Genomic DNA, 25,017 nt, shown 5'->3' with positions numbered 1-25,017 from the left:
CATTATTCAGTGAGATAGTGTGTTGACTTTGAGCGCAAGACAGACGGACGAGAGACAGTGAGAGAGACCGAAAGAGAGAGAGAGAGAGAGAGAGAGAGAGAGAGAGAGAGAGAGAGAGAGAGAGAGAGAGAGAGAGAGAGAGAGAGAGAGAGAGAGAGAGAGAGAGAGAGAGAGAGAGGTGGACAGAATCGTCACTGAATGCCAATGCATGACGTCTCTCATAACTAATCACACATGCACTATTTTAACGTCATGTATTGCAACACAGAGCGAACAAGAACAACAATATGCCCCCACCAGTCCCAGTCTAAGATGTATACACTCAACATCACATCGATGATTCATGACTTGTAACTGAATGGGTTACTGCCTTATAAACGTATCAAAAGTAGTCTGTTATGTGGGGGTTGTATCCTATTATATGTATACGTGGAAGGCATTCCTCCATCGCTGGTCCTTCGTGATTAAAATGTCCTCTGATTTGTAGTTTAAATTGAAATACGCAGATGACTACAAAAATATACGCTTGGTATCATCAGGCGGTTTCTGCAGATGCAGTGAACAGCACTGCTCCTCTCTGCTCTGAGCTCAGTCGTGGAGTGCAAGCTATAGCAGCATAATATTTGGCCGCTGTCTAAACGAATGCAGTCCTGTTGTCTCGATGCGAATCGTGGGCTTTTAGGGTTCGGTGAGTTGTTCAAGGTGATTGTTTGGAGAGGCGCATCTCATCGTCTTTATCGGGTGAGGGAATATGCATTTTTAACAAGACTGTCTTAATGCATGCATGCGTGTGCGGGATACACAGTAAGTCACGTTATTTCCGTAGTCTTTGATGTTAAACATGTAATGTGAAGTATTGCTCTATGTCTAAAAGACGATGCCTTGATTGTGTTCTTTCTTTAAAAGTAAAATAGGTAATTATTTTACCTGGCAAACATCAAACATCAGTCAGAGAGAGAGGGGGGGGATAAAGAGAGAGAGAGAGAGGGAGAGAGTGGAGAGAGAGAGAGAGAGAGAGAGAGAGAGAGAGAGAGAGAGAGAGAGAGAGAGAGAGAGAGAGAGAAAGGGAGAGGGAGGGAGGGAGACAGGGAAAAACAAGGGATCTGGTTGAAAATGTAAGAGGATTTGATTTTGCAGCCACTGAAAAGAGATTAAGTCGACAGCAGTGGAAGTTAAATTGTGCTGCATATTAAAAAAATGGGCGGATTGGTCTTTAGATGAGAGATTGGTACCACCTTACTAAAATCAAATCGTCCTGGCATGAAGTAACAGCCTATTTCACATCCGGTTTACCCAGGGACATGCTACTATTGTCCTGTAAAAGTAAAGCTTTATTTTACTGCATTCTCTTGTGTTTAGAGTAGATTTTGCAGTTAGATCACCAATTTGTCTATGACAGAGTTTGACTCCCCTCACCAATGAATAGTGCGCGAGACCTGCGCATACTCAGCGTCGTCAGCAGCCGCTTCTCGAGCCTCAAGCTAAAATTCGGCAGATCTGAGATCTTTGAGGATTTTTCTCATCGAATCCGTGTAGAAAAGATATCCATAAAAGTTTGAGGACACGACGCCATCGAATATCTCTGGCACATCGCTGTAAGTGTACATTCATCGTTTTTCATTTTGCTCGTCCCGGTGGCAAAAGACGATAGGGAAATAACAGTTGGATTTAGAACTGCATTGAGTTATGATGAGCAGTGGTAGGATCCAGTAAGAGACGTAAAGGAGTTTCATTGGGAGTGGATGAGGTAGAGTTTGCTTATGAAATTAAAATCTTTTGAGGACATCGGAATCGGTAGGTTGTAGCCTATGATGTTTCTACAGAGACGATTTCAGAACTGGACAGCGGTTCGAATGTAGCATCATACAGTTGGTTTATCAACACCCATGCATTGAATTACCGGGCATGGTTAAGCTCAGCCTCAGTGAAATGCCAGTTGCATGCTAAATATCTCGACGGACTCAAGATATCCACATTGCGGCTGTATTTCCACGTATTCATTTAACTGTGGTTGCGCGGAATTTTTCTTTTAATCTGCATCATCCCCGCTTCATCAAATCCTGGTGAACTAACGGAATTTTAAGCGAACATTGCACGTTTGTTGCTCGTCTTCGCTCAGCGCATATCCAGTGCGCCTTGGAGGAACTCAAGCAAGTAACGGGCGCAGCTTCTAAAATGCATGTTTTATTGACGGTTTATTGTGTTCAATTGTGGTTGGCTATAACGCCACAGTTTTGGATTATAGCCTATTTGTCTTAGTTAATTACTAGTCGTGGGAACAGCCGATTTCAAACGAACAATTGTTCTGCATAGCGCAGTAACAACTCGCTGAAACTGGATTGCAAGCGTACAATACACACAGGTGATAGAAGGTGAAGATCGAAATGCAGGTGGTTTATTTAAGATAGTGTGTTTTACAGCGGATCGTTCAGTTTCTACATTTAGGTTATGGGTGAGCTTTGTAGGCTACATATATCAGATTTACAACCGGCAATGTGAATTTCTCCTTGCAATTATTACGCGTGCACATCCTGAGCCGTTGGGCCATCCTAAATATCTCCTTGAGAGGGCTACTGTATTTAAGACGACCGATAAAGTAGCATCCAATGGACCCTGATGCCAAATGCATTAATCTTCGCTCTAATGGTTTTTAACCATGGGTTTGGAGCATTTCTATAACAACATATAGGTACTGCACTGACTTAATGGGAGCGGATGGTATTTAGCGACTGTGTATGCGCGCTGCTATCTGCCAGTGTTGTGACAAGACCACTAGATTTGATTAATTACGTACGTGTTGGCACATCTTGTTAGCTGGTGAGTCCACGAGGTGATATATCAAACATCACACTGTTATGCTCGAGAATTGCAAACGACCTGATCGATAGATGAATCGTCCAGCTTGATATGAGATGGGGTGGCTATTCCAAAATAGACCAAAGAAACATAAAGGAAACCCCATTAGTGAGATACTCTCTACGATGATGCGTGGGGATTGTAGAAAGTACAATTTTAGGATGCTTTTAGGTGTTGGTCTCCTGTTGGGCATGCTTTTGATATTCTGTTTGACTGTTTTTAGCCATAGCTACCATTGCTCTGTACTGTTAGTTAATGCATGTCTCTCGCTACTATTGAATGGCATGGTTTGATGTGTTTTGTCTGTCCCTCAAATCCAGTGACAGATCCTCCTGCGGCAGTCATGTGTGGACGGAGAGTGGCCGTCCTGCTGTGTGTGTGGGCCTGCCTGCTGGTGGCCAGTGTGCTTGGGGGCAAAAGGTAAGCACCTTGGGCTTCGAACACCCCTTCCATCCAAACACCCCCCACCCCCCACACACACACACACATTGAGGTTTTGTCTTGACCTTGCTGTGGTGATTCAGGTATTGTTGCAGGGAATATGTACACCGCGTTTCCATGGTCTAGTTACAGAAGCCACATTCATCAGAGACAGAGCGTTCTCAGTCGCAGCCAAGAGCTGAATCCGAAACAGGGTTGGTTTTCGCGCAGCACAGTCCCGCTATGTCGATGTTTGAAGCTTGTTCTCGGCTGTCATGCCCATTAGTAAACAGCTGATCATCTATCGGTGGGAGGTACGATTGTAGCGGTCATGTTTGGCCAGATGACCATGTTTTTTTCTTCTTCATGTTTTAGTTCTCGTGGAGCGAGGTAGTTCTGCCCTAGGCCCACAGTAATTGGGGCATCACTTCAGGACGCCATGGCGTAATTGCAGTGAGGTAATAAGAAGCGCAGGGAAGCTAAGGCGGTTTTGAACCAAAATAGCAATTACTGTGCCGCGCTTCTCTTTGCCTCAGCAGCCTCGTGGGACAACACTGAATATTCAGAAGACGACGCGTGGCTGCGTGCGTGTCTTACAGTGCGCTTCCTGTCGTTCACTCTGGGAATCCATGTTTGTCAAGTGGCACACTCGGCCCAAGGCTAGTCCCATTGTAGTAAGTCCCACTTCTGTACGTCAGTCACAGGTCCCACTTCCGTGGCCAGTGCATCACTGACACAGACACATAGATAGACAGATAGATCGAGAGGGAGAGAGAGAAAGTGTATCGCCCACGTGTGAGAGAGAGATAGGGAGATGAAACGAGAGCTGACATCAATATGACCCACGAGTGAAGGTGGGATAGGGTCAAATGGATCTCTAGGATTTAGGCAAGAGATGCCCGTTTCAAAACATCTCACACATAGTCTACTCCTCAGATTCACTTACAGAACTTTGACATTGACCCGAAACGTGAACAAGATATCAGGGCTAGGAAGGAGCCGGCAAACGCTCAAACTCAACAGTGCATGTTCATGTACTGTACATGCAATCTGATCGTCTCCTCAATAGAAGGCCGACACAGTGGTGGGTTCTGAAACATACAGCACGCAGTCTTGTTTTGTTTTTTTTCTGCGAGCCTCAAATTATTTAGGTCAACTGTCAGAGCCACTCATTGATGCTGACTTAAATGGAAATACATTAGGATGCTTTGGTCTCTACCTTACTGTGGCGACTGCAACCTAAGAACATGCAGCATGCCAAAGTAGGTATGCATCTGCTTACAATTTGCAGAGTGAGCAGACAGATAGAACGTTTGCCATTTCAGATGCAAAATTCATGACTGTACTGCAGTGCAATGCATATCTAATCAATTCCAGAAATTGCCATCATTGGTTTATTTTGAGCTGTTCTGTTCCCTTCACTAATCGGTAGAGGGACTAATGGATGTCTCCTGTGCAATGCCTATGGTATGTTTCTTTTCACCCTCCTTAATCCACCTGATTGCTTTACTGAAGAACTGCCTGTGTAATCTGCAGACCAATTGTTATATAGCGCTTTGATGCGCGCACCTTCATAATACAAATGCACACCATGGGAGGTTTCATGTAGGGAAAACAATCTCAAGGACCATCACGAGCGAACTAAGGAATAGTCCTCGAGTAGTTGATTGGAAAGCGCGAGAGAGAAACGTGAGAGTGGTAGAGAGTGAGAAAGAGAGTGAGAGAGCGAGAGTGATAGATGGAGCGAGAGAGAGGTTCATCTTCGATGGTCTGCCAGCGTTGCAAGCTGCTCTGTTGCTGTTCTGATGACCTGTAGATGGTGATGGTGTACAATGTTTTATGAGACAGTGGACCACGCTCATAGACGTGTGCTGCTCTGGCTTTCCCTGCATCCCCTCTCCCTGTCCAGGCTAGCTATCCCACCCACCCCACCACCTGATCCAAAACACACCGTCAGTCAACCCTATTCCATTTACCAGTGTCTTTTATTAATGGGTGTTATATTGTATTTTGGAGTGGAAGAGAGTAACTCTGTATTGTGTGTCAAGGTTTAATTTGTCATTGTTTGATGAGTTTGAGTCGTTTTTCTGCCTTACAGCCAGTCAAGTGTATTTGCAACAGAGCATAATATCATCTTGTTGTTTTATTTTGCTTTCCAATGTCACACGACTCTCTGTCCAGTTTGAATGCTGGCCCTGTCGTGTGTCTGCCTGGGTCTCAAGCTTAGAGAGACTTTGCAGTCTGCATTTTTGATGTATCCCTTCAGATGAAGATTATGGTACAACTGTCATGGTTTTCAGAGTGGCCATCTGTGAGTTATTAGATGCTTAATATAATTGCTCATTACAATGTTTGTGACATTTCACTAAGCCTAGTGGTATCGTCTGAGAGCGGTTTGGCAGGCAGAAGGATTTTAGAGAATGTTCTAGTATGATAGCAGAGAAATGTTGGCGTATTAACCCTTCAGTTGTCCCGGAGATGTGAGGAGGATGTACTTATTGAGACAAGCATTTAGCGGCTCCCATTCTGAGTGATGCGATCCGCGTCTCCCCCCTCCCCCTCTCTCCAGTTCCCTTTTTTACTCTCTCTATCTCTCCACATCTCGGCGAGCCTCCCCTTCGCCTTCTTTGTGCACACTCTGTTTTTCTAGCTCTCTCGTCTTTCATTATCGTTCTCTCTTATACTCCCCCTTTTTTCTCTGACTCGGTCTCTATCATTCTCTGTCTCTGTCTCTGTCTCTGTCTCTGTCTCTGTCTCTGTCTCTGTCTCTGTCTCTGTCTCTGTCTCCTTCTCTCTCTCTGTCTCCCTCTCTCTCTCTCTCTCTCTCTCTCTCTCTCTCTCTCTCTCTCTCTCTCTCTCTCTCTCTCACTGTAACCAGCTCATCTGTGACCGACATGCATTTCCTCTCAGCTCTCCTGTCCTCCCTCCACTGACGTTGCATCGCCTCTTTACCCCAAACACCCCCCCGCACCCCCCCCCCCTCCCCCCAAACTCCCATTACATGTCCGTGCTAACTAATCTTGATGACCTCTCCTTCTCCTTGGAGATGCTGTTTGAGCAGAGCTTGTTTCCAAACACTCTCGCCTGTTTATTTAGCTTGCAATCAAAGCAGTGCAGCCTGCTATGGGGCGGAAAAAAAGAAGATGATTGCTCGGAGGCATACAATTATTTATGAGAGAGACACTTTCTTGTGATTATTGTGTGAGGAAAAAAGACCCTTCTCCCGTCTAACGAACTATTCACACGCAACCCTTCTCTCCAGTCACACCTTCTGATACATGTTATTGTAACACAACATAGTTGCTTCTGTAGAGCTAATGATCATTGTGTTTAAATATTGACAGAGTGAAGATTGCCTCACTCTCAGTATCATTGATTGTGAGTGTTACGGCATTGCTTAAAGCATTTTGTTTCGGGCTGTTCAAAGAGAACATTCAACGAGGCCTTTGCGGTTTAAAGACCATATTAAGGTATAAATAATGCATTCATATTTCTGTGTGTTCATTTTTCTGCCCTGAGGATGAAAGCAATGCAACACATGCCTTTATTAAAACGCTGCCTCTTCAGAGGAAGTAGATTTTTTTATTAGCAAGATGTTCTAGAACATTCCTGCACGCGCTATCGATTTTTACAATATATCTGAATATTCAAGTGATCCACAGTCTCCTTGTTTGACCAAGTTCTGGCTTCTTTTTGTGAACAGTTTCACAAAGCATAAACCAATGCAGATGATAGCCTGATGCACCCACTATAGATGAGCTTCATCTTCTCTGAGTACTCATGGTCCAACACCAAGACAAACGTCACTTCATGTACTGTGTGTTGAGGACGAAGGTGAATTCAATTTGGTTTCTTGCTTCGTCAGCTCTGGACAGAACGGCATGACAGACGAACAGAAGGACAACACCACCGTGTTCACCAAGATCCTCGACAGCCTGCTCGACGGCTACGACAATCGTCTCAGACCAGGACTGGGAGGTTAGTACACGCGGTTCCCCACCCTCCTCACACCTCTCACAGACAGCGCCATGGGAACGAGGAGCAAACCGGCTAGCGCGGCGGGAGATGGCAACAGGATCGAGAGCACATCCAAACCTCAGCAATGGTCTGTGTGCTGCATCCCAGCGTCCTGCTTGATGAAAGACATTCGTGATTTTCAGATCAACTCGAACGTTCTCATATCTTGTCATCTGTAACCTAAATGACAAGATAGATGAATAGGAAGGATTTTCAAGACGGGGATTAATCAATAAAGCAGGTTGTTTCCTCTGAAGCACGCGGTTATATCAAATAAACAAATCTCAGAGATGAACATGAACATGTTGCCTAATCTTTCTGAGGACGGTGTACTGTTTGTTTGAATTCAGCTCCAGTTCACTGTTATATTGTGGAGTGAACCGAACGGTGGTTAGAGGCTGTTTGTGTTGGATTGTGAAGGGCAATGAAAATTCAATGTGTCAAAGGACAAACATCAACCAGACGATGGAATAGCAGTCCGTATAACAGTGGGGGGATATGAAAGATTATGATGATAGAAATCCTTTTGGCAATCACTGTGCTATTTTCCACGTCAGAAAGAGAACCCCATGGTCTTCCTGAAATGTAGGAAATTGGAATTCTAAGACAGGTTATTTGTTTCATCATGTGCATACTGTAGATATTTCAGGATTCCAAACTAGGTCTCATCTGACCTTGGACACTGAAATCAATAACTATAGAATTGTGTGGTAAATGTGCGATATTTGTGTGGGAATATGACGAATTGATGAGATCAAAGGCTTGCAATGCTAGCTGGGATTAAGAGGTAGTTAGTCCTAATGAAGGCCACTGATCGACACTCACTCTCCTCATTTCTTGCTTCAACAGAGCGTGTAACTGAAGTCAAGACTGACATTTTCGTGACGAGTATTGGGCCCGTCTCGGACCACGACATGGTACGCCCCTCCTCCCCTATCTTTAAATGTCACCGCTCCTGTCTCCTTGTTCTGTACCTAACTTCTTTCAATGTGCTCCAAAAGGTAAATTGTTTATTAATTCCATGAACCCCATTAGGATATTACATGCTGTAAATGAAATGTCACAGCCATGAAATTTTGCTTGTGATGTTTCCCCAGATAAATGCCACGTTGTGTTGATAAATATACGTCGTTGTTGGTCGCATATCTCAACCCCAGCAACTGGCTCTGCCTCTAATGATATCAAATATTTATAGGCACAGTTTTTCGTTTAGCCGTGGTTTACAGTGTTGGGATGCAAGCAGTGAAGCCAAAGGCTCGTTCAAACAGTGAACAGATGGGTAGGCTTTAGTCACAGACGTCACTTTATAGCTGTGATGTAAAACTGATTGGGTTCACCCACTCCCTCGATACTGTTGCATACAGTACGACTGAGGAGAAACGTTTTATGTTTGTAAGAAGTGCTCTAGCAGATCGACTGTTTGGGTTTTCACATCCATTGAGCAGAACGATATCAGTGAATTGGGGAAATATGAGAACAACATAAATAGAATAGAATGGGAATAACTTTTGTGATTAAATGACAGATTGGCAATGATGGTCTTGTAAGTGGTTGTCCTCTTGAACAGCTACAGTCTAGTCAATGCTGTACTATAAATGAATAGCCCATCTGGATCTACACCTAATGGATATTAGACATTTTATGACTATTGAATAAATGATCTGGCCACCATTGTCTCCCAGTCTCTCTCAAAGCGCAGTTCTGTCCTCTTAAACTGGGCTTATTTGACATAATCAGACTTAATTACTTTTCCTGACATATGGGCCTGCAGTTTTTGTGCTGCTGATTTCGGCTAAGTCATGGAATGGGCTTGCCAATAGGCACTGTAACCACTTTTCTTCTCTCCGTCCACTTGCATTACCTCGCAGCTCTGTTAACGTTCACACTAATTATCTCACTAGGGAAGAAAGGAGCACATAGTAATTTCGGTGGCTAACTCAGGCATTCAACAGCCATTAAAAGCTGCCCTTAGCTTCGATATCTGAAATGGAATATGTAGCTTCCTAATTCTGTGAATTCTGCAAATTATGTCATAACAAATTCCAAATTTGTCTTTAAAACAATCATAAAATATACATGGCAACGATTTCTGTGTAAAACGAAGCCATGTATTATGTTCGTTCTTCCATATTTAGGTGAAATGTCGAAAGCTCATCCCCCACCAACTAAACGGAGTAAAACATGCATGGTCAGAGTCACTAATGTGACGAGACAGTGACCAGCAGGCAAAGTAGGGCACGGCTAGAATATGGAAGCTAAAGTGACATGAGGATGATGGGGGAAAGGAAAAAAAAAAGATCTGAAAGGTGTGGGGAAAAAAAGGAGAAAGCATTACTCAGCAGCATCCCAGAGCCATGTCACAGGTCTGGCAGAGAGAGGTCGACAAAACCTCCCTCGGGATCTGACATCTGCCACTCCCCCCCCCCCTCCCTCACCATCCTCTCTCCCACTCGCAGGAGTACACCATCGACGTGTTCTTTCGGCAAAGCTGGGTCGACGAGAGGCTCAAGTTTAAAGGGCCCATGGCGGTCCTCCGTTTGAACAACCTGATGGCCAGCAAGATATGGACCCCGGACACGTTCTTTCACAACGGCAAGAAGTCGGTGGCCCACAACATGACCATGCCCAACAAGCTGCTCCGTATCACAGAGGAAGGGACGCTCCTCTACACCATGAGGTAAGGGCCGAACCCTGATCACCGGGACATCTGAACACGGACATGTGGATGGATTGCGTTTCGCTCCGTCGCACCGAATGACCCTTTCTCCGTTTGAGTTTGCGTTGGCTCGAGACCAAGAGTCCGAAAAAAACGTCCTCCACTGAACACGGTCATGTTTACCTTGTCTACCTTTCCCACCGGTACTAGACATGATGGTATATTGCTTAGAATTTCTATTGCTCTGCACTAGAAAATAAAGTTGGCATTTACGGAGGGATTTATCAGTGCGGGTATTGGATGTGGCAGTCAGGAGCGTAGAGATAAGGCGTGGGCCCACCGAGTACGAGCGGGCTCACTGGTAGTTCTTTTTCCATTTCTTTATTGGAGGGGAAACATCGTAAATAACTTGTCCGGACGTGAACCCTGGCGGCCTAACCTAACAGCGCTAATGTGGGGGTCAGAGGGGAGAGCCATAAAGCATCCTTTAGCATGTTTAGTGGGAGATAAGGGCACGGCGGGGTGTTCATAATGATGTCACCGAGATGACGGATGAAGGGGCGTGTCCGCGGGGGGGGGGGGGGGGGGGGGGCTGACACGTCGTATTTCACGCGGCTGCCGGAGGGGGGCTTTGGGGGCCGGCACTGCGGCGTCGCGTTGTCTTATCTGTGGGGAACGAGCCGGGATATCTTGGACCTCATATCTGCCTCTCCACCTGCCCACCCTTTTCCCTCTCCCTCTCCCTCTCCTTCTCCCTCTCCCTCTCCCTCTCCCTCTCTCTCTCTCTCTCTCTCTCTCTCTCTCTCTCTCTCTCTCTCTCTCTCTCTCTCTCTCTCTCTCTCTCTCTCCCTCTCTCTCTCTCTCTCTCTCTCTCTCTCTCTCTCTCTCTCTGTCTCTCTCTTTCTCTCTCTCCCTCTCTCTCTCTCTCTCTCTCTCTCTCTCTCTCTCTCTCTCTCTCTCTCTCTCTCTCTCTCTCTCTCTCTCTCTCTCTCTCTCTCTCTCTCTCTCTCTCTCTCTCTCTCTCTCTCTCTCTCTCTCTCTCTCTCTCTCTCTCTCCCTCCCTCCCTCCCTCTCTAGACTGACAGTGAGGGCTGAGTGTCCCATGCACCTGGAGGACTTCCCCATGGACGCCCACGCTTGCCCACTCAAGTATGGCAGCTGTGAGTACTGCTACGTGGCCTTTTCACACATACCATCCTCTCTCTCTCTCCGTCTCTCCATTTGTCTGTCTCTCCGTATGTATATTTCTCTCTTGTGCGCTGTCGGCCTTCCTCCCTTGACACAAAGTAAACACCACGACGACTGTAGGTCCACCTCTCTCTCTATTTCTCCTCTTCCTACCGACACGCCAGCACCAGTACCTGATCTGAGCTGAACATTTGGTAACAGATGTTCTTAGCGAGGGACCTACCCTCCCAGGCCCCCTTCCCCCAGGCCCCCTCCCCCAGGCCCCCTCTCTGACCCTTAGAGGCCCGCCAGCCACACCAGGCTCACAGACCTGTGTTAGTCTGAGGCAGTACTTTCTGTCATCCTCCCAACCCAGCGTGGCAGCTGCTTCATGCTGCCAGGTCCTGCGACCCCGAATCATCCTTGAGTGTAGAGCAGAGAGAAAGCGAGGGGGAGAGAGAGAGCGTTAAAGGAGAGACAAAGAGGGCGAAAGATGGAAGACAGACCGAAAGAAAGGACCGAAAGAAAGAAAGGGGGGGGAAGAGAAAGAGAGAGAGAGAGAGAGAGAGGGAGAGAGAGAGAGAGAGAGAGAGAGAGAGAGGAACGCATGGTGACTGAAAAGACCAACCCCTCTCAACCCTTAAACCAAGCTCGGTCTCTAAATATTTTAGTGATGATGAGGCTCTTCTCTCGCTCTGCGCTGCAGTGCCGACCATATCTCTGCAGCACTGAGGGAACACTGCGGCTGTGTCCTGACAGGTCGCCTCAGGGCGAGGATGACTTGACAGTTTCGAGGTCAGATTGAGACACTGTTTGGTTGTTTGTTTGTCTTTGCCCCCTCCCCCCTCCCCCCCAGATGCCTACACCCGGGCGGAGGTGGTGTACGTGTGGACTCGAGGGGCGGCCCAGTCCGTGGTGGTGGCAGAAGATGGCTCCCGACTCAACCAGTATGATCTCATGGGCCAGAGTGTGGATTCTGGAGTGGTTCAGTCCAGCACGGGTGAGTTCATGTTACTGGATAAGTCTTCCCTCTGCTCCTTCAGTTACAGTTCAATCCTCGAACTGTTTCAAATCCAACTCCCATGTACACTAGGCAAAGCCCAATGAATGCGTTTCACTTTTAGCTCGCTAACTCTTCTTTTCAATGGTGAGCTAGCACCCTAGTGGTTTAGCTGTAGCAGTTGATACGTTTACTTTGAGAACTTGTCCCAGTTTTGTAATTTCCCTCGAGGGCATCCCTTTTTTTTTGGTCCATTGATACTGGCAAAATTAGTGACAGCATAAAATGGGTGACCCCTTTATGGCATCACTAGCCAGAGGCAGAGCAAGTGAAATAGTGCTTAAGACAGCCTTTTCCATACTTTCATTATTGGTAGGTCCGAGTGTCAATACCCCCTTCGTTCAGTTCCTTATGCAGATTCTGAGCTGAAATTGATTTATGAAACCAAATGTAATTAATTTGGCAGACCTATCGAATGAGCACATATCGATTATTTTGTGTACGCATCGTCAAAAATAAAATGGGCAATTTATTGGAACCATTCCCTGTCTCATTGAGTTGTCTGCGTTATTTCCCTAAATGCCTTGATAAATTGGGTTGTGTCCGGTTATTGAGTTACCTCATAAATGATGGCCCATAACCAGCCCAATGAATCTAAATTTCAATAGAACACTGGGCTCTTAACGAACAGTCATCCACATCAGAGCAACTGAAACTAATTTCATAGTCATGTTAGAATAGCTGGCTGACGCCATAGCTGGGAATTACATTAAAGCACGCACACGGCACAGCACTTGAACAGATTGGTCACCTACAATATCCAATATGGTTTTATTTCCAAACAGCAGTTATATTTCATTTTGGAGAGTGAAAATGTCTTCACAGCAACTGAATTGCTCTCAGTTACATTTAGAGCAAACAATAGGAACAGATATTTTGAATGCATGGAGGTGGAAAGTAATTTCTCATGACTCATGCACCCAACGTCTTCTGATGCAATCTTACCCATATTTTGACCAATATAAAATCAGGTTGTCTGTCACTCTCATCCAATGTCAGGACTGTAATACAAATATTGGTGGTTTGAAATTGTCAATATTTGGAAGGAAAAGAATAAGAACATTTGAAAGGCATTCGTTCCTCTCACTCTGTCCCCCTCTCCTTCTATCTGCACCACAGGAGAGTATGTGGTGATGACAACACACTTCCACCTGAAGAGAAAGATTGGTTACTTTGTGATCCAGACCTACCTGCCCTGCATCATGACAGTCATCCTATCCCAAGTGTCGTTCTGGCTGAACAGAGAGTCAGTCCCTGCCAGGACTGTCTTCGGTGAGTCCTCTCTGTTCCTCCACCTTCACACTATCAGCCAGGAGACAGCTCATTTGACTGAAATGAAATGACAATTTTCAGTTCACATTTTTACAGCTGACCATCTGGTTGCACACCTACCAGCTCCCTTTGTTATGTGAGGGCTTATGGGCTGTCTGGAGCTCCTGTTGTAGGAGGCTGGAAAGATGAGATCTTATAGTCAGTTAGCAAAGCAGACAGCTACAGTAGATTTTGGATTATGTGCTAACATAAATTGAACTAGTTTAGCTGAATCATATTACTACTGTTTTGGGCATGTTAAGCCCAGTGTGTGTGTGTGTGTGGGTGTGGGTGTGTGCGTATGTGTGTGTGTGCGTATGTGTGTGTGCGTATGTGTGTGTTTTTTGTGTTGCATTTGTCTGAGATGTCTTATGTAACACAGACCCCTGAGGAGAGCTCTCGCTCGTTTGCAGCATGCTCTGTAGCAAAGACTTAGCTTGACAGTCATTGCTTTCCTCATCCTCCCTCCCTCCTTCCTTCTTTCCTCTGCCTCTCTCTGTCTTTCTCAATGTTTCTCTTCGTCTCTCCCTCTCTCTATCTGGTCCCCCTCTCCCTCTCCCTCTCCCTCTCTCTCTCTCTCTCTCTCTCTCTCTCTCTCTCTCTCTCTCTCTCTCTATCTCTCTCTCTCTTTCTCTCTCTGTCTCTCTCTCTCTCTGCGCATCGTGTCTCCCTTGGCCGAGTATTTTATGGGAGCTTTCCCACCAACGTAATGGGGCACGTGCCCAATTTTCCAGTGACATCTTTTCTGGGAGGTTTTTCTGCAGTGCCTTAGTTAGTGTACCTGTGTTGTGTCTCACGTGGAGAAGAGAGAGAGCGCGGTGTGCGTGTGTGTGTGTGGGTGGGTGTGCGAGGATGACCTAGATGCATACACACAATCTGGTCCGCGCGTGTCCCACTTGTCGTTTTACTGCGCTGTAACGCCTGCTTCTGTGTGCAGCGTGCATCCCAAACAGCCCTGCTCACTCCCACTGAGATGCCAGGGAATTTGATCCCACCTGCTGTATTACAGTAAGAGCCCATGTCAGTGGTGATGGAGAGCAGATCATGGAACATGGGTCTGATAGTGACAGCCAGGATGGTTTATCGTCTGTTTCAGTAGCGGTTCCTTGGTAGGTGCGTTTCTATAATAGTACCATCAAGCCTTTGAACAGGATTTATTGCTTTTTCACTTCACACCTTGGACCTTAACATATTTATATTGTGTATCCGGTTATATAGTTCTTTCTCCCAAGGGTTGTAACCTCTGCATAGGTTTGGCCATGGAAGATATACAACATACACATTAATTTTTATGTGGGTTTACAGGTGCAGCCAAGCACAATGTAACTTCCATGGTTTCATCTGTGGTGCAAGTCTGGATTTGTTGTTTTATTGATAGCAAGCATACACTGCCTAAACACAACACACAGCACCCCCCCCCCCCTAACCTTGATAAATAGGCATTTTAAAATGGCAGCAGTGGATACAGTTATCTATTTTTGATTGTGCTGATTAAAGATGCTGATAAAATCACAGCCCTTTCAGTGCAGTTGAAAACGACAGTATCTACAATTTATTTATTTACTGCCAAAATAAAACACAAACAAAATAGATGATGACGATGATATCATCAATATGGTTCTGAAGGGAAAATGTCATTAATTTATTCCATTACGTTTTGTTTTGAAGCCTGTGTGTTCGGTCTCATTGTACATTGGCTGACTGGCATGGGCATCAACAGTGCTCAGAAGATTAGCTCTCTGTCCTCCTTCTGCTTTCAGAGATTTAAATGGTATTTACTGGCTGTTCCAAACTGCCGTTTGATGTATCGACTGATTGTGTGTGTGTGTGTGGAGGGGGTGTATGTGTGCATATGCGTGGTATCATGTGACGTTTGCATACACGGGCTGTGTGTGCGTGTGTGTTTTTTTTATGGGTGAGATTTACCAGGCCCAGTGATTGCAGTGTGGCCAATAACAGTGGGCTGATCTGTCATCTGCAGACGTGGCGTTGGCACACGTCACTCACGCCGTGCTCCATCCCCATACGAGCGTGTCTCTCTGGAAACAGAGGCGAGAGTGACGGCTCTGAAACCAATCTGACCCGATCGCTCCCACAGTCAAACAACGCCGGGTGAGGTCGTCGTTATCGACGGGGACTTGAACCGAGCAGAAGCCTTGACGTTGAAAGCCACACACGCACACACCACCGTCTTCTGATTGGAGGACGACGAGACCCACTCTACACACTCCACTTGCGTTCACAGCAGGAACACAAGAGAAGGATTGGTCGTCATTGATTTGGATAAACCCGATACCTCGCCTGTACATTCTCGATCTCTCAATAGAAAGTGAACTGAATCAGGATCCATGTGATGACTGTGTGGAAGTGGGATGTGTAGCCCACAGTTGCCCAATTGGGAATTGGTATAGCTCTATGCTAGAGTGTTTGACTGCAGATCAAGAGGATGCAGGTTCAGATCCCCTCTGGTATTTCAGTTTGGTTAAGAGCATATGCTAAATACATTTATTTTGAATTGATCCGGTAGATCTGGAAATCATCTTTTCTGTAACGTGTTTTTCTGTAATGATTAACGTGAGTTAATCTATCCATCTGGGGATTTATCTTTGGTATTCATATGAAACAATTGTCCTCCTCTCTCCATCTTGCCAGCCTTGGCTCTTTGTCTCACGCCCCACCTTATCATTTATCATCTGCAAAAATGAATTTTTGCACGGTGCTTTTTCATGCCATCTCTCTTACATTTTTCATGTCTCAGCGGCATGTGTGCAGAGACAAACCTTGTTAAAAGATATGTATCATCGAAATCCACTGTCAGGTCCCATGCACACAGTGCTAAATGGAATGAAGGGGCTCCTAACAATTGAGTTATCCCACGATTAATCCCCACAGAACTTTCCAGATGGGTGAATATGTTCATTAACAGGCTTCAAACTCCTGGGAGTCTATTAGTTTAACTTGTCAGGGTGAGTCATTTAAGACCAGAGCCAAAACCATGTTTAAAATGAATCACTTGGGGCTGTTATAGATCATTTTAAATAGGCTACCTAACAGCCTAACAGGTCTATACGTAAACATTGTCAATTAAAATTTGCAAGCCATTCACAAGCCATTCTGACTTGTGTTGTGGATCATTTATAACTTTCTAATGGAGAAAAAATGGGCAAAGGGGCGTGTGCCCTGTTATTCTGGTGGAAGGCTGTGTATGACCCTCAGTATTAGTGTGACGGTGTTTTATTTAAGTAGATGGCGTCGGACTGAACAAGGGACTAAACAGCATCATACCATTAAAGTAAATGGAAATATGAAGTGCAAAACAGCATTTTTGGAAGTACCCAACAGTTTTAGAGGGACCCGTTTTCCTGTCTCTACCCCAAACTGTCAATGGTGGAGATTATCTACAGGACTATTTAGCTACTAAGAATGTATTTATGTATAAATCCATCCCATTTTTGGTATGCAAAAAAGGGGAAGTTAGGAGCGAAGGAGTAGTTTCCATGGCAACGCGGCTCACTGTCCTCAACGGATCCTTGAAGAGTCTTTATGCAAAGAGGACGCGGCCCTCGACCGGCCCCACGTTCATGATGGATGCCGGCAGCCCCTCCCCCCAAGTCTCTTCCTTACCCACCCCGCCCCTCCCTCCCCCCCCACTCCAACCCAGCCCAACCCCCACCCCCCCCCCCCTCCTCCTCTTGCCTCCTCCCCCATGGAGCTTCTCAGGCGCGGGAGCAGTGGTTGTGATTCTCCTGCCCCTCGGGCTCCAGGGGCTCCAGCTGAGCTCCTAACAAAATGGTGGCATGCAGGGGACCTCGGCTCCGGATCACCCCGGGCCAATCTCATAGCATGGAATTCATGCCACTTCCACTAGCGATCAGACTGATGCTGCTGAGTTTGTGTTGGCTAAAAAAAGCTCTCTGAGCACCAAAACACCATGAGCCGTGGGGAGCTACCATGCCAAAATAAAGGTTGTAGATCAGGGGAGGAATATCTTAACTCACCACCCAAGGAGATTGAAGGAAGAAGAATAGAATTGATCTAATTGACCAGTGGACTGAACTGACCTACAGCCATCACCATGCTGTTGTCGACCTAAGCTTGACCAGTGGCATGCATCTCCTACTGAAATCCAGAGGCCCATTTGAACTTTGTCTTTCTTCAAATGAGCTCAAAACACTTACATTATTGCATGACCAAATCCTTAATAATGATCAGTTATTTCCACGCAGGCCTCACTGAGCAGAAGGAAACTGCATGTGACTTGCGAGTGGAGGAGGAGGGCGAGTGATTGATTCATCAACACCACAACCACAACAAAGCAGAATTCACAATTCTGATGTGAGATATCTCTCAACGCTCGGAGCGCAAAGTTAATCGCTCACTGCCGGTCGCTTTCACTGCTGTGATGTGAGTGCGCTATCTGGTTTTTTTTTTTCAAAATGGGCGGTGGTTGTATCCATAATCCAAAAAAAAGCCACAAGAGAGTTAGAGAGTTATGCAAAGCATAATGGGTTTATTTCAAAAGGTTGTTTCTTATGTGAAGTCCAGAATATATTCTTCGGAGCAAATTTGAAGGAGAAGGAAGGAAAACCTTTGAAAAACATATATTTTCATGGTTTGCATTTGTTCTCTCCAACTAATATTGTGAAAAGAGGATTCATGAGAATAATCTTGCATTGGCATGCCTACACTTATCCTCAAGGGCTGGCGAAAAGGAAAAGTAAGCCCTTCTCAAACGTACTTTCAAATAGTCAATATTACACTGGTTAAATGCCAGTGTACTGCATGACACTACTGAGTATGGACTGACACGGCCAGCCATTGATTGTAGTCAGGAAGGCTCCTTGTGATTTAAAACTTGACATCCCTGTGAAGAATTTCCGTCATATAGATTCCTGATAGGTCATCATTCAGATTGACGTAAATCAGGGACCAATGGGGGCAGGGCGAGCGGCTGCTCGCTCGTGTTTTAAATTCAGGAGCCGTGTCTCAGTTCCTTGCCTGGGTACGCTGCCTCACCAGAGTTCTCCTGTGAAAGCCACTGGGCTGTTGTTGTCTAAGGGGTGTAAACAGCTGCAGCAGTTTGTGTGGGGGAGCATTACGCCATTCGACATCCTCTGACCTGGTTCCTCGCCCAGGTCTCACCTCACGGATTTGTTATGGTTGAATCAAACATGAATCATGCTCATCCAAGAGGATACACCCTCTTTATCATAATGAAGGTGCAGCCAAGTCACGTTTATGATTATTCTGTTGTATGGTTGGCCTCTTATCGAGCACCCTTTAACCCAGTAAACCTTTACATAGACTTGATGCATTGTACTTTATGTTAAGTGTTCCCATTAAAAGGAAATCTCTTCTGGGACGTAGGCCACATGGATATTTCTTTATGTATGAAGAGAACTACATCCTGTGTTTAGGTGCTGCAGCATTAAAAGAGACTGCTGTGTTTCCATGCTATTACCCAGCATGAATTATATGTATCCTCTGGCACATGTGGGTTTTTTTGTTTCTCGGGAGGCCCCAGCCTCATTGTTCGTGAATCCATGAAGTTGAGATCCGGGAGGCATTGGAGAAGTTGGCAAGCTTTTCAGCGGCTAATCAAAATGTAATGCCCAGGCTGCTAACATAATGGTAGCTTATGCTTCATCCATTTAAGCAATTTTACCCAGTGACCAATTGTGCTGGTGCTGATTCAAGATGTGTCGTGTTACACATGTCAGCAGCACGGGGGTTGGCTCCTGCAGAACGTCCCCATTTTGGGAATACCCTGTCTTGCTCGATTAGGCTAGACTGAGTGGGGAAGTTGTAGGGTGTAGAATCGCGGACGTACTCACAGTACCAGAAACTCAATGTCTGACTTTGTAGCCAACAGTAAATTTGCACTTGGAGTAGTTCTTCCTACCCCCATAAGGATAACGTATTTTCAAATCATTCAGCACACTTGGTTAGTATAAAAGACCAAGTTGTTTTGTGCTCCTGCATTTCATGAAACGGGGAAGCTCCAGATCTTGTGTTGTCGCGCAACGATTTTAGGATGTCGTTCTTATAAATGATGCTAATCCATTCTGCCTTCTTTCAATCCTGACAGGAGTGACCACTGTGCTGACCATGACCACCCTCAGTATCAGTGCTAGGAACTCCCTGCCCAAGGTGGCCTACGCCACGGCCATGGACTGGTTCATCGCCGTGTGCTACGCCTTCGTGTTCTCCGCCCTCATCGAGTTCGCCACCGTCAACTACTTCACTAAGAGAGGCTACGCCTGGGACGGCAAAAGTGTTGTGCCAGAGAAGGTATTGTCCTTTCCTCTGCTTTTATTTGGAATATGGGACTATGTAATTGGGAAGCAGATTCTCAATTCAGTTTTAATGTGTTTGATTTTTTATTGTATTTATTTATTTTACCTTCATTTTACACATAGGGAGCCCCAATTAAATATACATCTTTCCGAGGTTGATGCAGGCTAAGGACGTCAGAATAACAGCCGCATTAACGTTAGCCTTTTCAGACAGGTGAAAGCAGGACAGTCAGAGCTCCATTGTGGGAGAAGCATAAGTGTTAGGGTTCATCGGATGTCTCCGACTCATCTCACGGCAAATGAGATTCATTGGACATGACAAGAACATCAATAGTTTAGTGTTCCTCCAAAAGCTTTCGGGTGCAGGCTGTCTTGCTGCAGGCACACTACCTTGTGGCCTCTGGCTCCTATTTGAAACATTGAAACTAATAATATACTCCCTGATGGACCAATGCATTCACAGCAGTACCTGGGAGGGGCCAGGCTTGCTGAGAAGCCGTGGAATTTATCAGATGCATTACAGTGTTCTAGTCTGAACATCCGACTGAAATAGCTCTTCTGAAATCGTTTCCCTGTATGTATCTGTTGGCCGTACTCTAAAATGAAAGCCTTTTCCCCTCCACACAGCAAAAGAAGAAGAAAGAGTCTCTCCTAAAGAAGAACAACACCACAGCCTACCCGGCGGCCACAGCTACAGTCTTTGCCCCAAACATTGCCAGGGACCCTGGTTTGTCCACCATTGCCAAAAGCGCCCCCCCTCCCCCCACCGAGCCTAAAGAGGAGCCCAAGCCCAAACCACCAGAGGCCAAGAAAACCTTCAACAGTGTCAGCAAGATCGACCGGATCGCCAGAATAGCCTTCCCACTGCTCTTCGGAACCTTTAACTTGGTCTACTGGGCAACTTACTTGAATAAAAAGCCCAAATTGCAGGGGATGGGGCCCCACTAATCCTAATCCTACCTTCTTCTTCTTTTTTTTTTTCCTTCCTCTCAAATGTTTATTTTCAGAAAACATGGTGTCCATACTGGTCAAATTCCCAGTTGCCACATTGCTTCAGTGTCATCTAACTTCTAAGAGATAAAAAGATAAGAGAGAAATGGTCTTAGGGTTCAAATGATGTGGTAACGTTAAATGGGAATTGTTAGGAATGGGGATTGTGCAACTAGGAAAATATCATATTATAAATATATATACTGTATATATATATAGGCAAGAGAATGCTATTCTACAAATGCACATAGCCCGACAATTGTTAAGGATCTATTATTTCTAAGTTTGTTTGTTTTGTTTTCTGATATGTTCAGTTGATGTTTAGCATCACACCATTGACCCTGTAAAAGAAAATAGTGTACTTGCATGGATCAGACAAATTTTCTTTTCAAAAACAGATCAACTTTTCACAGACGCCCTAGTTTGTTTGATATTGGTGACAAAATGCTACCTTCAATTTCTGTCAAATAAGCTTCCATTATCCGTAGATGGTGTGTTTGGGCTATTGGTTTTCTCATTTGAAAAGAATCACAATAGGGTTTCAGCAATAGCAATAAAACATGTCTCAGTGGAAATGTCATTCATTCATTTAAAAAATAAATATAAAACAACTCAATCATTAATGTGCTTAACGTTATGAATACTATTTATTTAGTTTTATTGTAAATAATATAAAGTGTTAGAGATGTCAATATTATGTTTATGCGTTGCAAAGTGTAACTAAAGGGTATTAATATTCAGAGGAAGGGTATTTAGAAGTCGTTTTATATGAAAATGGTTTATATGAAGAGAGTATTCACTGGTTCACTTTGAATTGACTGTTTCTTACCAAGTAACTGGTCGCTGGTCAAAACAGTGATGCTAAAGTACAAATTAAAGTAAAATATTAAATTGAATCTATAACTTTGTGTGTCCACACACTAACGACATTGTATGAAGGAAGGAAGTCAGAATGTAAAACTGTCAATCTAAATGTTGGAATGCATTTTATATTTAGAATTAAAACACTCTTATTCTTTACTTTTCGGTTTCTGATTTCTATGGCAGAGATGTGAGGAGTTCGCAGGGTAGGGCCCTAGATGACGAGCATCATGTTTTTTTTCCGTTGGTTTCAGACGTTTGATAGCAGCTTCATGCCAGCAAAGCATTGCAGCGGGTTGAGTGTGTTAAGTGTGAGGAGCAGTGCCTTTTCCATTTCCAGGGTTGATCCATTGAAAGGCTACTACTCCACTGGTGGTGCAGCAAAGGTTTTTCCATACCACTGTATTTTACAACTGTGTGCTGTAGTCTCCATCTTCTGTCGATGTTTCAGAGAATACTCAGAAAGTACCAGCTACACTGCCTTCAGTCCCACACGTTTGTTGAGGTCAGTTAGTCTCAAACACCTTTGTTGCTGCTTATAGGAGTGAATGATAGAGCGCCAGGGGTAGAGGAAGAGAGAGATAGAGAGGGAGAGGCGATGCGAAGGGTTTTAGACCACGTCGGCGAGTGTTATGCTCCATACACAGGAAATGTCTTGTAGTATTTTTGGTTGTAATGAATCTCTATTTTTGTAGCATGATGTCAATCCCTTCTCAGAGAGAACAAACAGGAAATGAACAAAACCTGTCAAGTAGTGCTCTTTCCTATTTGTCTTCTTTTTTCTTTATGACACATATCAAAACGTAAGATGTTTCCTCCGACGTGGCACACATTTAGTTGAGAATTGTCCATTGCAAATTATATTTATGTAGCAATATTAATTAGCAAGGGCTTTTTTGAAACTTTCCGTCTGAAACATCTAATTGTCTTGGTTAAATATCTATAGTAGCTTTATGTTGAACTCCAGTTCCAGAGTGATTGTATTCAAGCAAGCGTTTGGGTCCAACATTGTTTTCTTCCTTTCTCTTTCGAAGGCATCGATACCTAACTCTGTTTCAGAACTCTCTGATCCAAATTAGGGCAGGGTCATGGCAGGTTTTATTAAACAGTGTGCAGAAATGAAGACGAGGGATTCTGTTGACTTTGTGTGTTTGCTGGCATGCAGTGAAGGAATGAAGAGAGTTTTGGATGCGTTGTGATCAAAGTGAACTGACTTGTGGTCTTGGTATGCAAGTGAGCGGTTTGAACAGCCTGCACAGGATCTGTTTCGCTTTGCGTCAGGAAGAGAGTCATTGTGAACTGCTGTATAAATGTGAAATATATATATATATATATTTAAATATATACATATATTTCAATTCAATACTTCTATGGATGTCTATCATCTTAACAAAAAAGATACATGTAATATAGATAATGCATATGACTATATGACTATTTAATAAAGATACTAAGATATGAAGATGATGCTAAATATTGTTTGTATAAACCTATTGTTATGCATTTTGCACACTACAGGCATCCTTTACATTTATGTAGACAGCTTTGTGCTATGCAAGGATAGCTTTTAATCACATTAATGAGCTTTTTTTCCCCCTGGTTATCGTTTTGCAAATTAACAAGGTATGGTAAAACAAAACTAGAAAGAAGAAAAAAACTTGTTACTCAACCATGCTCCCTCCACTTTGTTTTTGCTTGTTTTACCATGAAGCAGAATTTCGTATGGGGATTCTTCAATGGTTGACAGGAAAATGGCTTTGAAAGTTAATTGCACAATTTTCAGACATGGCAATAAAGGGATTGTAGAGAAAAAATATGTGATACAAGTCATTATTATTAGGCTAGTATAATGTTTTTTTCTTCTTCTCCTATTTAAATAATACAATACAGTTGGTATACTGAAGGTTAAAAGTTGAATAAAGATATGTTTTTCTTTAATTGGCTCTTTAGAAAAGACAAAGTATCTAAAATCCCCTTCTGTCCAACTCTAAACCACAATCACTGCTATGATACATCTCCTGTTCATCACAGTAACAAAAGACATCTCTTTTGGTGACAAACAAAAATGTGTAAAAAGCATTTGTAAATTGTATTCTCCAGATCACGGAATGTGAAATAAGTGTCACACTGCAAACATGAGCTTCCGACCCTAAACCTTTCACTCACAACAAAGATATCGTGTATATAATGCATCGGTCTACATATTTACATAAAGCAGAGTCCCCCATTGGTGATGATAATTCCGGACAGTTCTTGATTTTCAGAGTTGGTTCTTTGATTAATGTTACTGTAGATACCTGTGGGAGTTTTTAGTTGAATTATTGTGTTATATTATCTTTTATTTGATTAAATTGTAAAAAAAAAAAGTACAAAAAAACGAACAAATAAACACTTTTGTAAAGCACAAACGTTGTTTAGAGTTAGAGTCTAATGGATGATGGTGACATTGTACCTACGGTACACAGATACAAACCTACACACACACCTAACCACACTGTAGACACACACACACACACACACACACACACACTGCTGATATACGTATGTCAGTGCCATACGAAACATATGTTGAAGTTCATGGAAAGGCTTTGTTGGATTAGCTGAAAGGATGACCTTTGTGTAAATGTTTGTTTTTTGTTATGATATGGCCCTGTAGAATGCGATTCTCTGCCTAAAGTCTTTAAATAAAAGAGGTAAAAAAAAGGTCTTCCTGGAATTGTTATCAATGTCCTGATAATCCTTCTACAGCACGCTGTAGATTTGTTTGGGTGAGAGCAAACAAGTACAATGCCACCTTTCTTACTTCAAACTCGTTGAGGTTCTCTGTCCTTCATTGTCCCTCGCTCCATCTCTTTCTCTCTTCAGCTGAAATATCTGCACTTCTAGAGTCTTCTGTTGCCCTTTATACATGACACTACCTGTTAGATCTCTCTCTACACATCCTGTTCCTCTCTCTGCCCCTCTCTATTGCTTGACTCAGACGTTTGTAATGTCGGTTTTTGCTCTGAGTGAGAGACTCAGGGGGAAAATATCATGTTTAGAATTTAACAACACAGACAGGAGTCTAAAGCTTGTATGAATTCAGTATTTGATTCTGGAGCTGAGGACGGGAAGGCTCTCTCTCTCTCTCTCTCTCTCTCTCTCTCTCTCTCTCTCTCTCTCTCTCTCTCTCTCTCTCTCTCTCTCTCTCTCTCCCTTTCCCTCTCCCTCTCCCTCTCCCTGTCCCTCTTTGTCTCCTTCACTCATGCCCTTCCCCCCAAAAAATATATATTTTTTGTTCTTCCTCTGGTCAAAGTAAATTAGCCAAGACCTCCCGATGCAGATGAAGGAAAAACAGCTCTGGATCCATGCCTCCCTCAATATGCCGTCTCTATGCCATAGCT

At 44.2% G+C, this 25,017-nt stretch overlaps 1 protein-coding gene across 1 annotated transcript; it reads left to right on the top strand.

The window, feature by feature from the left end:
• The first annotated feature begins 776 nt into the window (after positions 1-776).
• Positions 777-24,300, top strand: gabra1 (gamma-aminobutyric acid type A receptor subunit alpha1). The gene is made up of 10 exons (XM_084697720.1): positions 777-804; positions 3,177-3,276; positions 7,142-7,254; positions 8,143-8,210; positions 9,750-9,970; positions 11,027-11,109; positions 11,973-12,116; positions 13,296-13,448; positions 19,576-19,778; positions 20,411-24,300. The coding sequence occupies exons 1-10, from the start codon at positions 777-779 to the stop codon at positions 20,729-20,731; spliced, it is 1,434 nt and encodes a 477-aa protein (XP_084553846.1). The 3' UTR covers positions 20,732-24,300.
• The last annotated feature ends 717 nt before the right edge of the window (positions 24,301-25,017 follow it).

Source organism: Hypomesus nipponensis, chromosome 5 (assembly GCF_054491055.1).
Source record: "Hypomesus nipponensis isolate SF chromosome 5, ASM5449105v1, whole genome shotgun sequence".
Taxonomy (NCBI): domain Eukaryota; kingdom Metazoa; phylum Chordata; class Actinopteri; order Osmeriformes; family Osmeridae; genus Hypomesus; species Hypomesus nipponensis.
Note: the sequence above shows the minus strand (reverse complement) of the source record. Positions and strands in the feature narration are given on the sequence as shown.

Bases quoted from the DNA above. Each gene is read 5' to 3' on its own strand.
- gabra1 (XM_084697720.1), top strand. From the start codon at position 777: ATGCATGCATGCGTGTGCGGGATACACA. The intron at 3,277-7,141 runs GTAAGCACCTTG...TTGCTTCGTCAG, and splicing joins AGTGTGCTTGGGGGCAAAAG to CTCTGGACAGAACGGCATGA. The intron at 13,449-19,575 runs GTGAGTCCTCTC...CAATCCTGACAG, and splicing joins CCCTGCCAGGACTGTCTTCG to GAGTGACCACTGTGCTGACC.